This window comes from Opisthorchis viverrini (genome assembly GCF_000715545.1).
Source record: "Opisthorchis viverrini unplaced genomic scaffold opera_v5_30, whole genome shotgun sequence".
Classification (NCBI taxonomy): Eukaryota; Metazoa; Platyhelminthes; class Trematoda; order Opisthorchiida; family Opisthorchiidae; genus Opisthorchis; species Opisthorchis viverrini.
The window spans coordinates 1,451,745-1,466,210 of NW_008751686.1; the positions used below are offsets into that span (position 1 = coordinate 1,451,745).

Sequence of the window (14,466 nt, forward strand, 5' to 3'; positions counted from 1 at the left end):
ACACTACCCCCACAATGAGCGCACAAAATATTGGTATGTTCTATCCAGACCAATAAACACGATTAGACAAGTTGCTGGCTTCACCATCGTTTCAGTCGGAAGAATGGTAGTTTGCAGAATGATTTAACCATCCTGAGGCAATCGATACGGAAATTTGCACTGAAGATACTCCCAGAAGTCTCTGTGGAGCAGGTTTTCTGTTTTAGCTGAGGGTAGACTAATAACAACTCACTAATATAAAAGCAGTCAGTCAGTCTGCAGACACGAAGTAAATGAATGACAAAGGAACTGGCAGTCCGCGCATCAACCGAACGGCATTACTGCCGACTCTTTTATTTGTATATGGTGAATTTACGGAGGTACATACTACCAGTCAACTCACATGAAAAATAACCAAAGTATTCCATTTCAGGAAAGAAAAGACGCCCATCCAGGCTTCAAAATGAACAAAAAATGATTCCTAACAAAGCGTCTTTTTGTAAAATGATCTGATGGATCGTATTTTTATAGCACTGCAGGCTTGCGTCAGCAAAATTTTCGATCATTCTGTTGTAGTACTCTTTCAAAGCCCAACTGTCATGCCACCAGAAGGAAGCACAACGGCTGAGATACTGCCAGGTTACCCAAGCCTAGAGAGGAGAAGTCGAGAGGCAGAGATCGGGTTCAAACCATGGAGCTTCCGGTCAGTAAATTCGCGGTTTAAGCACTGAGCCATCTCGCTCCAGTACAATGGAGAATTACGTCAACAAAAAACATTTATTTTTCATTAGAAAAGATGGTCCACTTCCATACCCCGTCCAATCGTATGCGGTTAACCGTAGTGTTATATTTTGGGTTCTTAAGGCATCGTGTTTGGCAAGCTGAAGTAGAAATTGCAATATTACTTGGCGAGACAACTTAACTGGACATCTGCCATTGTACTTTGTGCAAAATTGAATGTGGTTCTTCATGCTGAAAAGCAAAGAAAATTATCAGGGACATTTGAACTCGCGACGATCTCGCTGGGAAAATACAAATTTATATTTCTTTTACACCATTAAGCAACGTTACGTATCTGAATACCACAGTTCTGGATGTCATGAAATGTTTTCAGGCCTTCCGAAAATAAATTTATGCAAAACGTTCGTAGTCGTTCCTGGAAGTCGTTCTTGAGTAACAGGGAAACGAGTTGAGTAAGGGTATTCAGGTTGAACACGGTCTGCAAATTCGGATTCTGGTTTACACTACCGTCCAATCAGCGCTTTTGCCTACAGAGAAAGTTTGTAATTTGTTAGGCTGTGAAAAAAATATGCTCGAGTTGTGTTGTCACTCAGAGTTGATGGGGACTGTTCCATAAAGCCACCGCAGTTTAATCTCCTGTAACATCGTTATTCGAGCCATCTGGTATACACAGATGGATGATTTCGGTAAGTTAGCCGAAGGAAATAATCCACGATTTTTGATGTTAAGTCTCAAGTTTGCAAATTTGCGAACAGGGGAAATTGGTATTCAGGCAAATCCTGGTCACAAAATTCCCCAACTCTGTTATTGGAGATGTAAACTGTCCGTGCTGTCAATATTGCTACGCTATTTCTCACACACAAATAGATCGCAACATCAAGGAAGTACGGTTATTTAGCGAATTAAGGTATCTCACGTGTACAACACTGTGATCCAGTGTCATGCACCGACTCACCCATGGAACAGGTCTTTGTTCGCCCATGTAGGTAACAACTTCCCCTTCTCGAAATCGTCAAAGCAACTTCTATAAGACTCGATACACATGGTTGCTGACTTTTCCAACTAGATCCGGTGCACGGATTCCGATTCATCTCGTTCTTCAGAGGAGACTGTCGTGAATATACACCGCAGGAATCTCACAACCACCTACAACAAACTTCTCTGTCGTGGCAAAGATACCAAGCGAATTCCATCGTATCTTGGCAAATATCTTAAGGAAGGAGAAGAGTAGATATTAGTAACAGAGACTGTTGCCGATACTCTTATGATGTCTCGCCCGACCTAGATGTACCGGGCTATCATGGTGGTTCAGCTGCTATGCTCCGACCACATGCGGGATAGGCTAGTTGGAACTAAGGTGCTCAATGTCTGTGCGCTTCAGAAATAAGCAGTCTAAAAAAGCGCGCGGAAAGTAATGGGATATTCGTCAGACGGCCAGCATTTCCAGTTTAATGGCGGCAGTGATTTAGCTTCCTCCTGTGAAAGGGAGGATGACGTTGGTCCTTAAAACCCTATAACACGACCATCAAACGACTGCTCGTGGCTGCTGATGCGTTACCCATTACGGTTGAAATGTGTACCTCATAACCCTCACCCTGAAGTTGTTCAGACACTCCAACATTTGCTTTAGACCTTAAGGTCAATGGCTAGAAACGTGTTACCCGAATAACTACCTTATTTCCAAATTCAGCAATCAAAATGTCATACTTTCTTGCATGACTCAGACGACAAAGAGAAGATTACATAGTGAACGACTGAAATATGGAACACCGGGAATCTCCTGGATATGGACAAACTGAATGGACTGGAATTGCGAATAAACCTTGTTTTAAAATGCGCTCTTGAGCTACGGAATGAGCCTCGCTCAGTGAAACCCGCTGACTGGTCAGGGGATTCAAAAATCATAACCAAGAAATCCGATGTGAGTATGCTGTCTGATCTGAAGGTACGGATTGCATGAATTAGGGTCTAATGAAGTGACCAAACTTCATCATCTCGAGGGTGATGACGATCCGTCTGATATGGACAAGATGAGTCACATTTTTGGTGCCAAAATCCCCACAGTGTCACACAGACAAGGGAGGTAAAATCATTCTTGAATCAGCTGTGGGACCTTATCAGATCTGCACCTCTAGGTGACTACTTCTTCGCTCTGGGCGATTTCACCTTTCGTGTGGATATGAACCGGGAAACCTGGGAAATATGGGGCATCGTTGTGGAACAGAATTGACAAGCGAAAAAGATGCAAGACTGGTAACTTTCAATAACATGCACTTGGTGTGATGTGAGCGGACACCGTTTTGCACGTGGAATCGTTCAGTAATTGTGCGTGGGCACCTAATCCGCAAAGGGATCTTGGTCACAAATGTTACGTGCTCAGTTGGCTGTAATGGTGATCACTTTGCGGCACGTGACAAGGTGCGCGTCGCTCTTGACGTCGTTGACAAGTAAGAAACCCAGTGAGGCTGAATGTTAGCAATCAGAACAAGAAGGAGCTGTCAGAATTTTGCGAAGGCTGGTGGACAAAGAAGACCAGTCGCTCCATGTGTAAAAACGTATGCAGTCGGATTCTGTGGAACAAAGACTGAATCATTTATGTGGAAATGACCCAAAGTGTACATCTGGCTTCAGGAGAAGTTAGCATTCGTCAAAACCACCCAAAATCCGACTAATACGTTGGCACGAAAGCTACTCACAAGAGACAGAACCGCGCTTCTGAAACAGGCGAAAAACCAAAGGACGAACTATGGTTCAAACAAAGTTAGGCACTTTGATCTTATTCGAACTTCTGTTATTTTTCCGGACTGTAAAAACAATGCTGGAAAAGAAAGTCACTGTCCTCGACCGTTAACCTACAAACAGATAGGCGGAAACCTCAGAAAATCAAACTAAATTTTGGTGGTATGGAAACGCCTTTTTCAGTACTACTAAGCCGTCTAGGCAATATGGACTTGAGCTATATAGCTCACCTACCCAAACATTTAGTGAAAACCTGTCTGACTGACTTACCCATAGCATCAGAACGTCAGGCTGCTATAAGCCAGTGCAAAACGGAGCAATTTGCTTGCTGAACTGGTCGAGTTGGAACGATCGACCCCACGAAACGAATTCCTCCATCTTCCGTGCACAGTTTGTTATAAGAAAGACTCTCCAAAGTATTTTAGACTTGTGACGATGATTATCAGTCTCCTATATGTGACAGGCAGGACCATGGTCCGCATTTTTTCAGTAGTTTATTCGCAAGTATTCTAAAAGAAAACGCATCCGAAGAACAGTATGGATTTCGAAGCGCTTGAAGAGCGACCTACTTACCAAACATCACTCTGCAAGTTCTACCACAATATACTAAAGTTTTTGTGACAAGGGCAAACATAAACGTTTTGGACGGCGACTGCCTCAGCTATTAATTTCACGCTGTACCACATTGTTTTTGGTTGGCCACCGGGTTCTTAAACACCGACAGGAACCCCTGAGTTCGCATTGCTATGTGCCGTTTAAACCTTATGCTTCACAATGGGGATGGCTGTCAACTTGTCTGTTTTGACAGCCCTTTAGAGACTTCCTACAGAGCTTGATAGAAATACGATCAATGTACCCTGCAGCACATTAGCAGGTAAGCGAGTTTGGGCGCAAACAAACGCTCCGCATTGGGTAGAAGATATCGTTTTTTGTAAGTGCATCAGAATCAAATAATTGCTTCGCAGAATACCTTTCACAAAAACGAGTAGAAAGCTCCTTATTTAATAGTTTAGTCAACACATTACTTTTTAACCAAGGTGTTATTCAACAGATTTTCTCTTAGTTTAGATCCTCGTGGAGGGATTTGCTTTTTGCTAACCCTATAATAGGGCAATCGTCAATCGAATTTCTCCCAATTGCTTCTTTTTAACTGCTTATTCGGAGCATATCTGTGTTGTTCTTCTGTTGATATGTTTAGTGATTTTGATTGGTCTTTGTCGTGTNAACGATGCCGTTCATACCGTGCGGATGGTCTGTGTGCAAACATCTCTGGGAGCCTCACAGATATCGTTCGAAACCAATCAATTGGTAATAAGAACAGTTGCCCGATTCTTCCTCTTACTAGGTCTGTTAACTTACAAGTAGAAAGTCCCTACTTGATTGGCAATTTGCTCGACGAACTTAGAAATTGGATTAGCTTACAAGTCAAAGTGACACCATCAGTGCTTTCTGGATAGAAGTTGTTCGTGCATGGAAGTCCCCATCTCTAAGACTTGAACTAACAACGTTCTCTCTAACTGCAGTTGTTGATTATGATGGTAAAAGTGTCATCCACATTCACATATCATCAGTGTATAATTTCGGCACGGTCCTCATGCCAAAACTGAGTTCTCGTGGACTATCTGGATAAAGAGAAAAAATCGCTGCAAATTTGGTTTGCACAAAACATAAAAGTTATCTGGCGGAGAGTTACAATGGTCAGACCCCGGTGTTTTTTTAACGAAAAACCGTCATTTCACAGACCTTTTGCAATGAAGGCTGTCCTGTGTTTGCGACGTAACAATCCAGAAGGAAAATTCAGTGGCAATTTTCTATGAAACAGGGGCTGAGATCTTTACAAACAGATCAGAAAATTAATTTTCCGGTCTTATGAGTTTAAGCTATCGAAATTTTATTGCCGTAAAACCCATTATACCTTCATCCTCTTATGTCCCCGATAGGTTTAGCCGCAGGTTAGGTCGAAGGTGAACGCCACTCATTGACGCAGCAATTTTGAGCGTGGATTTTTGTTTCTGAAGCCATTAACGCGTAACTGCCTTCCAGAACTGCGAAAAGGGAATGAAGAAATTATTTTTTAATAGGAGAAATCCAAGTGACAATACTTTCTGCCGGTCGCCAAACATTGGAAGCGACGGCCAATGTCTCGAACGCTTTGTGCGGTTACACCACTAGTTCTTTTGGACAAGCCTTGGTTTAGATTAATAAGTAGTTTGACACGGTATCGGGCGAAACGGTTACAGCAGGTGATGAAGCTTTTGAAAGTATGTTAAAAGACAATCAATACATGACACCTCAGTTTGGAAACAGAATCCCGAATAAACATAAAATGAAAGAAACCATACTTCCGCGGACAGACTCTACCTGTCTGCCTCCTAGGCCGGTACTCCAAATTAGCACTGCTGGGATCAAGCCCCCAAAGATTCTCGCCCGCATTCACCTTTATTCACTCAAAATTCACATCTAATATGACACATATATGCCTACTGGAGTTGAGTTGAGTTGGTTACACTGATGAGCCTTCTTTTATTTTCTACCAGTTTAGGTCAACTGTTTTTGGATGTTTGGACGATGAAGTAGAAGTCGCACAAAGTAGCTCAATGGTGGGTCACCAAAGCTTAGGAGTGGTTCTCAGTTGGTGCAGCACCGCTCTGGTAGGTGGGAGGTCAGTTATTCGAAGTTCTTCCCAGTCATACCCGGTTAGGTGTACCTGGATTTCACGTTTCAAATCCCTTCTTACTTACCGACAATTACCTACTAGCCGGGAGGTCGTGCGTTCAAAACTCCTTGAAATTTCATGGCATCCGCACTACTGATGATTCCCAATAAGGATGAAAAACCTGCAGTGCTTCTCGGCTTTTCAGCAGAGCGTGGCATCACTGACAGGGCTCAATCCTAATCGAAGATTATGTTAGGATTCACCTGCAGTGCATAATCATTTCTGCTTTCTGGTTCCTAATTTAGTCCCACAAGCAAGTATGAAATTACGTGTTCAACTCAGAAGACGGGAGGATATGCAAGCGCGTCTTGTGGATGCACCGCTGTGCCTCAATTATGCATCTTGAGGGCTACTGAATTTCCTGGCATAAACCTTGGTTGTACGAATTCTGATGCTGTTATTATGAAATGAGAGAATTCCGTGCAATAAAGTGCAATTAGCATATAAGACATTAGGTGCCATACAGTCATCCAATCAATTCTCTGAGCTTTCCCCCAACGGGTGATCCGTCAAGATAAGGAAAGCTGATGTTCACAAGCCGCTTAGTTGCTTGAAAGTAGTACAGAGTGTGAGTATGTAATAAGCGCAAAGAGTGGTAGGTTAGACTACCTAAATCTACCTTTCTTTGACATGATGCTAACTATAATGACAATGGAGACTAGTTGACAGCTCAATACCGCTCTCGCTCGGTTTAGGGCTCCTTTCGCGAGCGAAATTTTCCGAAATCCCATCGATCCTGTACACACCAGCTTTCTTTCATCAAACGTTCCGAAAAACTAAGGTTCACTAAGCTTTGCACTTTCATATCACAGTATCCCGAAATTCGGATGTCCATGTCAAAATGTCGTGTTCAAGGAAAATCCCTATCTTTACTTGATTTATTCTCCCCCCCCCCCCCGATTGTCCCAAAATGGGATCTTATACCGTTCATCAGGTTTCCGATTCCGTTAAACTACTCTGGTTTCAAAAGACTGCGCCACCTTTACTGGCAGGGAGGAAATCGCGAGAGTGAGGCACGTGACTGATCGAGGTAACAGACACATCCGCTTGCACTGGATTGTAAATACGGCGGTTATCAGTGCGAATGTAGCAATGCAAACTACCAATAGTGGATCCTGTATCGGTGTTCTGAATAGCGATCAGTTTTTGCATGTGCTGACAAACAGTAGTGACTGTACTATCATACGCTTAGTCCGATTATTTTGGAAACGCAGCTAATCGGTTTCTTTGTACGAGAAAACAGGGGGACGTGCAAGGGACTGATAAACCGAAATAGTTGGCCTTATATGCCATTTCTCTGCTCATTGTGCTTACCAAATAGGCCGAGACATAAGTGCACTCCGGTGATGCTACGTCATCACAGTAAACATTGTGGAAAAAAGTAAACACATGATCCAGCATAATGACTGTCCCTAGTACCGCTGTCATGTTGCGCTGCACTGTCACGGATTAGTACGTGGAAGTTCTAACTCGGTAATTGCTACAACACATTTTAGTGACGAATATATGACGTATGGACACGTGAAAGATTAGTGCTTTCCAGCTTGCTACACAGTCTACAGTGTAAGTAGGTAGTAGGTAGTAATTAGGTAGTAATTAGGTAGTAAGTACGTTTATGAAGTGGCTGGTAGGATGTCACAATGGCCAGTTACCGTTTGGACGCGCACAGTACGTAACACACTTTAGTCTAGTCTTGCACCTCTGATTCTATGAACATTAGAGCGAAAAACAAGTTTTATTCAAAGATATCTTGAAGCTATATAACGATTCAGCTTAATATTGGCTCCGCAAAACACATCTGGTCACTCAGGAAACCCAAGTGAACAGATTAGCTGCAAATCTTTGAAGCGGTTCCAAACTTAAAGTCATTCTAACCAATTCCGATATGTCTCGAACATTAAAAACGGCTGATTAAGGGTCAGTGGCTCTACGGACTCGAAAAATATTTATGAGCTCAGGCAGAATAGTAGTTATGCGGCGACTTTTGTGAAATCGTTTATTTAAAGCGACAGAGGCAGCGCATCTCAGATCTCACGAGTAACCTTGAAAAATGAAGTTTTTTGTTTGGACTCACGACGAATATATTCTCAACTGTGTTACAAGTATTCTCCAGCACAAACGGTGATTTATCGTCTTGTGGGAATTAAAAGCCATCTTTAATGAGGGTTAATGATTATCATCACAATTTGCGGGCATCACTTCGGTATGGGAGACTGGCTTGTTAACAATGTGTCCATCATCCCCTTAACTCTACCAGTTCCTACAATTTATACTGATTAGACGGAGTATGCACCGAAGTTTCCAAACTAGACAGGCCAGTAGTGGAAAACATTGTTTTACATATGCGTCTCACAAGCTGTGAAAATGCTTGATAATGAGTGAATTTTCGACACATTTCTACATAGCGGTGTATCGTTTAAACCATTTCGGTGTCTTGGATATCGTTCCCTCCGAAAAATGAGGAAGCCATCGCACTGTGTCACATTCAGTTGATGGATATCATAAATAGGGGATTCATTTCAGCCTCAAATTGCAAACTTTCTCTTTGAATCCCTCCAGGTTGTTGTCAATGGAAAACGGTTTACACTTTACTCGTATTTTACTCGCATTATTGCTGGACATGTATAAACAGCTTCCTAATCTGAAGACAACAAGTCAGTCTAATTTCATGACCATATTAAACTAATTTGAAGAATGTTCTTTGCGTTCTCTACGTCATGCATTCTGTCTATCAGACAAAGGAGAAATACTGTCATTATTCACCGCCACAATGATTTTGTGAAATATGTCAATGAGTCAAACATGACAGGGACTTCAAAAGGAACCGTCTTATGGAAACATTTTGTGTGAGTAAATAAGAATGCTATGAAACTTCAGTCTGAATTGGTATTGTAAAGACTGAGACAGAGAAATATGTAAATAAGTGGAAGATAAGACTTAAAGATAATGGAACGGTCACGGATAGCGCACAGCCCAATGGAAGCGCTGACCAGAAGCGTGACGGAATGATCTGACTAGGTTTCTTATCGCGACCGAAGCAATACGTATGCGTGGACAGAGAGAACCAGAGTACATGGTCTCCTGGCGATTCCCTCGTCTCTCTATCGGGTTCCAATTAGATAAGTGGGACGTTGTGGGGGGTTTTGAAGGTTCTTTTCCCACTAAATGGGCACCCATAACCTTTGATTAATCTTTATTCGGAAGGTTCGAATCGTACTAGTCGTACTAGAATGTCAAGGTCCTCAGGGATAAACGTCCCGTTATTCCAACAGCTTGTTCAGACAAGCTGACAAATGGTGTCCCTCTTTCAGTTGGAGCCAACCTTCAATACCTAGAACCAAGATGATAACTGGTTGAAAAAAAACACTAAATCGATGCATGTTTGACGTGATGCGCCGCAATATTCCATTTAAACAGAAATTTAGGTCCTGAAAGTTCCTCCGTGGCTTTAGTGGTAATTTTTCGTGTCTGCTACAAATACCCTTCCCTAAAACGCTTTTCTGTTGTGTCCATTCGTTCCTATAGTGCTCGCATCATACTCATCTGGTCGTCTGACATATCCTGAGAGAATATCTTCCTCGTTCAGGTAGATATGGATCGCCCTACCTAATGTTTCTGTTGTACGGCCATAAATACGACGAGATATTGGTGACGGACCGTCCAAGCGGGCTTTTTCTAGCCGGTTGTTGAAGTGAAATCTCTCGAAATCGGATCAAATTCACCTCAGGACGCCAGTTAACCGTTCAAATTCGTGTTTACAACTTCCCAAAGGACTGCGAAGTTGATGCTTTTCAAAAGAGCTTTTGCCTAATACAATAAAAAACCCAGGGATTTGTCCTTTGTAGAGGATGAGGTTACTGATAAGGGGCTGCAGCTGCTGCCTTCACCGATAACTCATGAAGACATCTGCCATGGCAATCCCGTCTGTGTATCTGTTGAGTCATGTTTTATCCACAATCTGCTCCTTGAAACTCCGGTGTAAAATAAACCCCTTGACAGTTTTTTTTGCAGTTGGATAATTGGATATCATGACTCTGAATTTAGTCAAAGATACGGTCGTACAAACCCCCAACTAGCCAATTCCTGCCCAAAAGTATATACTATGCCTCCTTCTATTACAGTCTGGCATTCCCAAAAATACGCTTCGGACGGACTGGGCTGAATGTTTTAACAGTTTGATGAATGCAATTCGAATTTTCACATTAGTCACGGAGTAAGTATAATGGAGCTAGAGTTTCGAAGAAGCCACGCCCAGATCAACTGGTAAAGGGGAATGGAAGCGAACTGAAACCCTCCTGTAGAGATGCTATATCGTACAATGCCGCAGAGCAGCGTATATGATCGTTGGTTCACAGGTGATGTATAAAGCGGCCTTCCGATCCCAATTAAGCTTCGCAGATCAGATCGACACTTCACTAGCTGAATGACGTGCAAATTTCAGTGAGCACTAGAAGGAACACCACTAAATCTGTGGCATCTGTCTTGGTGTAATTTCCCCCAAAATGGAGAACGCCCTGTTCGACCGAAGATTACGACGACGTATGAAGATACAGTGCCTTCCCGTGTAATAAGCTGATTTGATGAAAACATGTTTGAAAATCACATGTGAATGTTGGTTGAATAGCTACGTAGTGTGTGGTATCACTGGTCAGAAACCTTTGGTACACATGGCTTGATGAGCGATTTATTCATGCAACAATCCGGCACAGTCATCCGGCTTGCTCAGTTCAGTAGGCGATAGTAAAACACGGCGTCGGTCTCTTCTAGTGAACAGCAGGAGCAATACATCCACACCAACTACAGACTAAGCAGTCCCTTGTTTCTTATTTTAGAAGCAAGCAACAGGGACTTGCTCTGACTTTGAGCAGTTATCTAATGTGTGCCGGCAGAATATTCACATTAGAGCATAAAGAAGCCAATTCATTATGTATCCCAATCAACTTGCCCTGTCCAGGATACTATGCGTCTAATATGCTTAGCTTATGGCTTCTGTAGCTTCCAATTACATTGATTGTTTACGTCACAAAGTTGCGGGCATAAATCATTTGTCAGTTTAATTTTATCTTCGTCTCAAGGTCATTTGTCTTCTGACAACAATATGTTGCGTCCAGCGACCTGACAAAAACCAACATCCGTTTGGTACACGCTCTCGCCGAATTCGAACATTTAGGGGAATAATCCCAGAGGCGCAATTACGACACACTGGAGCAAAAAAATCCTTTTCAATATCCTACCATCAGACTGGTATACGTATATGGACCAAGGGAGGTATTTCAACCACATGTTGCGTTGACTTGTATAGGTTAGTAGCTATTGCACGTGATGTCTAAAAGATTGAGGTCAGGGCAGTTTCAACGGGATATCTTGAGAAAATGCTTCTGCCTGAAGAGCTCTGATTCGCTATTTCTGATGGCGACGACAGCACTCGTTTTGTGTCCATTCCCGCCAGTTCTGGACTGGCATTTTGGATGATATTAAGCGTGGTGACAGTATCCTGTGGCGTCCCGCGCCTACAACGTGAGCTGTTTGTGCGTCACAGAGACCTTTCACATGCCACGATGAAAAATTTTGAGACAACTCTTCCGAAAATGTGCACATCGTTCAGACAGTATGGCAGAAACAACCTCCTGTATACAAATGCGAATGGCCTATCGAGGCATTCGATCCTTCAAAAGTTGTTTGCACAGAAGCTCATGGGGATATTCGTACTCATTTTAGGTTACCTGTCTAGGGATAACCTTACCCAGCTGCCCTAAGATCAGAAGGCACTGAAACACTCGGTCGCATCTCGTCAGAATACGTGATGACTTTGCTAATCAGTCATTGAGCTGTCAACAAACAAAACGTAAGGATTACTTAATTTTCCACAAAAAGGCGTTTAAATTCTATCAGAAATGGACAACGTTTTGGTGGGCATTATATGCTATAGGAAGTTTATCTTCAGTCCAGATGCTTGACTATCTATCGAACAATCATTTTGTATGCGTGCAGTTAATGAGTGTTAGAATATTAGAATGCCCGCCTTGAGAGTTATCTGCCATAAATCTGTTATCCAAATATTCCCGGGTACGATAGCGTGGAGAAGTCAGCGTACGCAGCATTTCATTTTACTTTGCTGAAATGTTCTCGAGTGGGACGTGATTGCTGTGCTTTCTAACGACCAAGTATGGAANATATATATATATATATATAAGATCAAAACGAGACATCAGTTTGGTCCTTTTGCTCTGGACGTGATTGAAAACGATCTGCAAATATCTGGAGACGATTCTACCAGCTAGGTGGAGACTAGTGATAACACACTGAGCAAAGTTCGAATGATTATGTTTGGATTTTAGCCACCCTGATTGTTTATTCGTTTTTTTGCAAGCAATCTGTCTGGAATTTCAATACACACGAGATTACCGTGCGCACGCAGTTTTTTGAGTTGGTTTTCGTCCATGGTATGCTCTAAAACAGAATTATGCAACCTCTCCTGTACTTAGTAAAATGGCGAAACACAGATGAGGTATGCGTCCAAGTCCCATTCCGCACGCCAAATCCTAAAGTTTGCTCCACAGGCATCTAACCGGGTAAAAATCCCCAGAAATGTACTGTAACTTTAAATGTGATTCCCATAGTACTTGCAACTCCTCGATAAATTTTCTAGCGCATACTGACTTCGAGAAGTACACTCATTTGCAAATCAATTTGATTTTCACGAGAGACTCGACTGACTCTCTCGTTTAAGATATTTTGCAACTGAATTTGCTGCACACAGGCCGCCTCATGTTTCAGTTGGCACTTTCATAAAGAAAACTGCTCACAAGGTAAAAGTTTTCAGCAACCTTGTGAGTAGTTTCCTTCATGAAAACATACTGACTTATTTTTCTTGAGGATCGCGCATTTATCCCGGAATCATGCCTGAAATTATTAACCTTATGACAGGACAACTCATGGTCCGCAGTCCTAATTCCGTACGTGTTCTAGGAAGTCGTAATTACAAGAAGCTATACAGTTCCTTATTTGTTAACTTATTTTTAATAAAAGATTAAAGTGTGAAATGGGAAGTTGTTTTCCAATGCTAATTTTTATGCAAGGGCTCAGTTCAATAGAATGAGGACAAAAGTCATGCCAAGCCAACAGTCAGATGAATCTCACTGAAAATCAAGTTGAATTTCTGTTCCTCTGCACAGCGGTGTTTTTAGAAATTCCCATGCCAAACGCCCAGCTCTCCAGGGACACACATAAGGGCCTTTTTTGTCTGTGGCTTCCAAAATTGTTAAAGTACACTCACATTTAAACCTACCTTCTTAGTGGACACATTCTCTATCCCTATTTATCTCGAAGGAAGGACGGAAGATTGATATGTGAAGCTGTTACGTCCGATCAAACCAAACACATGGCAAATGTCTGGATCCAGTTTTCGGATAAAACCACGCTCGGATCCGATCTAGCTCTCTTGTCCAAAATCTACTGACATCCCTGTTTGTAAGATGTTGCCTGCATTTGCTGCAACATGGATGCCAGCAGTGAACACAAATGAAGATATGAAACGGCACGAAAAAGTTGAGCGTTCTGATTGGTCGATTCGCTTGACACTGTTGCTCTATCACTGAAGTAGTTTTTATTTCCTCCAAATGAATCCGGTCTGTGGTAGGAAAGTACTCTTACTCGCATGCGTTTTAGCCAACCTATCATTAGGACGTGTAGGAGTGGGAGTATATAAACAATGCAGTACACCCATTTGCACACCAATTTGGTTTTGACGGGAGACTTACCTGGAACCCAGCTACATCTCTTGTTTATGATGTTTGCAGCAATCTTATGAGTAGTGTATTATGTCCATACAAGATATATAGACAGTCTCACACAAGATGCCGACAGTACCACCAGATGTTCGGCTAAGTGACAGAAAATAGTTCAACTTATTCAAATATCATAATTAATCCAAATGATTCAAATGAATTGTTTGAGAAATGGTTCAGTGTTTCTCAAATTATTATAGAACACTACTATCGTAAACCACCAGCCATGACCCTAACTTTTGGGCAGGTAAGAATCTCTCTTTACCTCATGAGAACGTTCAGTACACCAAATTGACATTTCACGTGCCTGCCTGCTTAGCGTGTGAATACTGAAGGTACAATGCTTTTGATGTTAAAGCCATTTAAAATAACTTCCCAATATAGTTGACCAACTTACCCGGGTGAAACTGGATATCTTCCGTCATTGACAACTTCAACTTGCCTAGCAGTTTGAGGACCAAAACTCGAGGCGACAGGACGAGTGTCTACTCTAAGACTATAGTT

The 14,466-nt window shown here is 42.2% G+C and overlaps 1 protein-coding gene across 1 annotated transcript in view; it reads left to right on the forward strand.

The window, feature by feature from the left end:
* Window positions 1-14,466, forward strand: part of T265_02458 (hypothetical protein) — a gene marked incomplete at both ends in the record, with an annotated part of 85,309 nt that overhangs the window by 65,553 nt on the left and 5,290 nt on the right. The window contains one exon of the mRNA XM_009166707.1: window positions 6,002-6,110. Within this exon, the coding sequence (XP_009164971.1) occupies window positions 6,002-6,110 (109 nt within the window). The remainder of the gene's footprint in view (window positions 1-6,001; window positions 6,111-14,466) is intronic.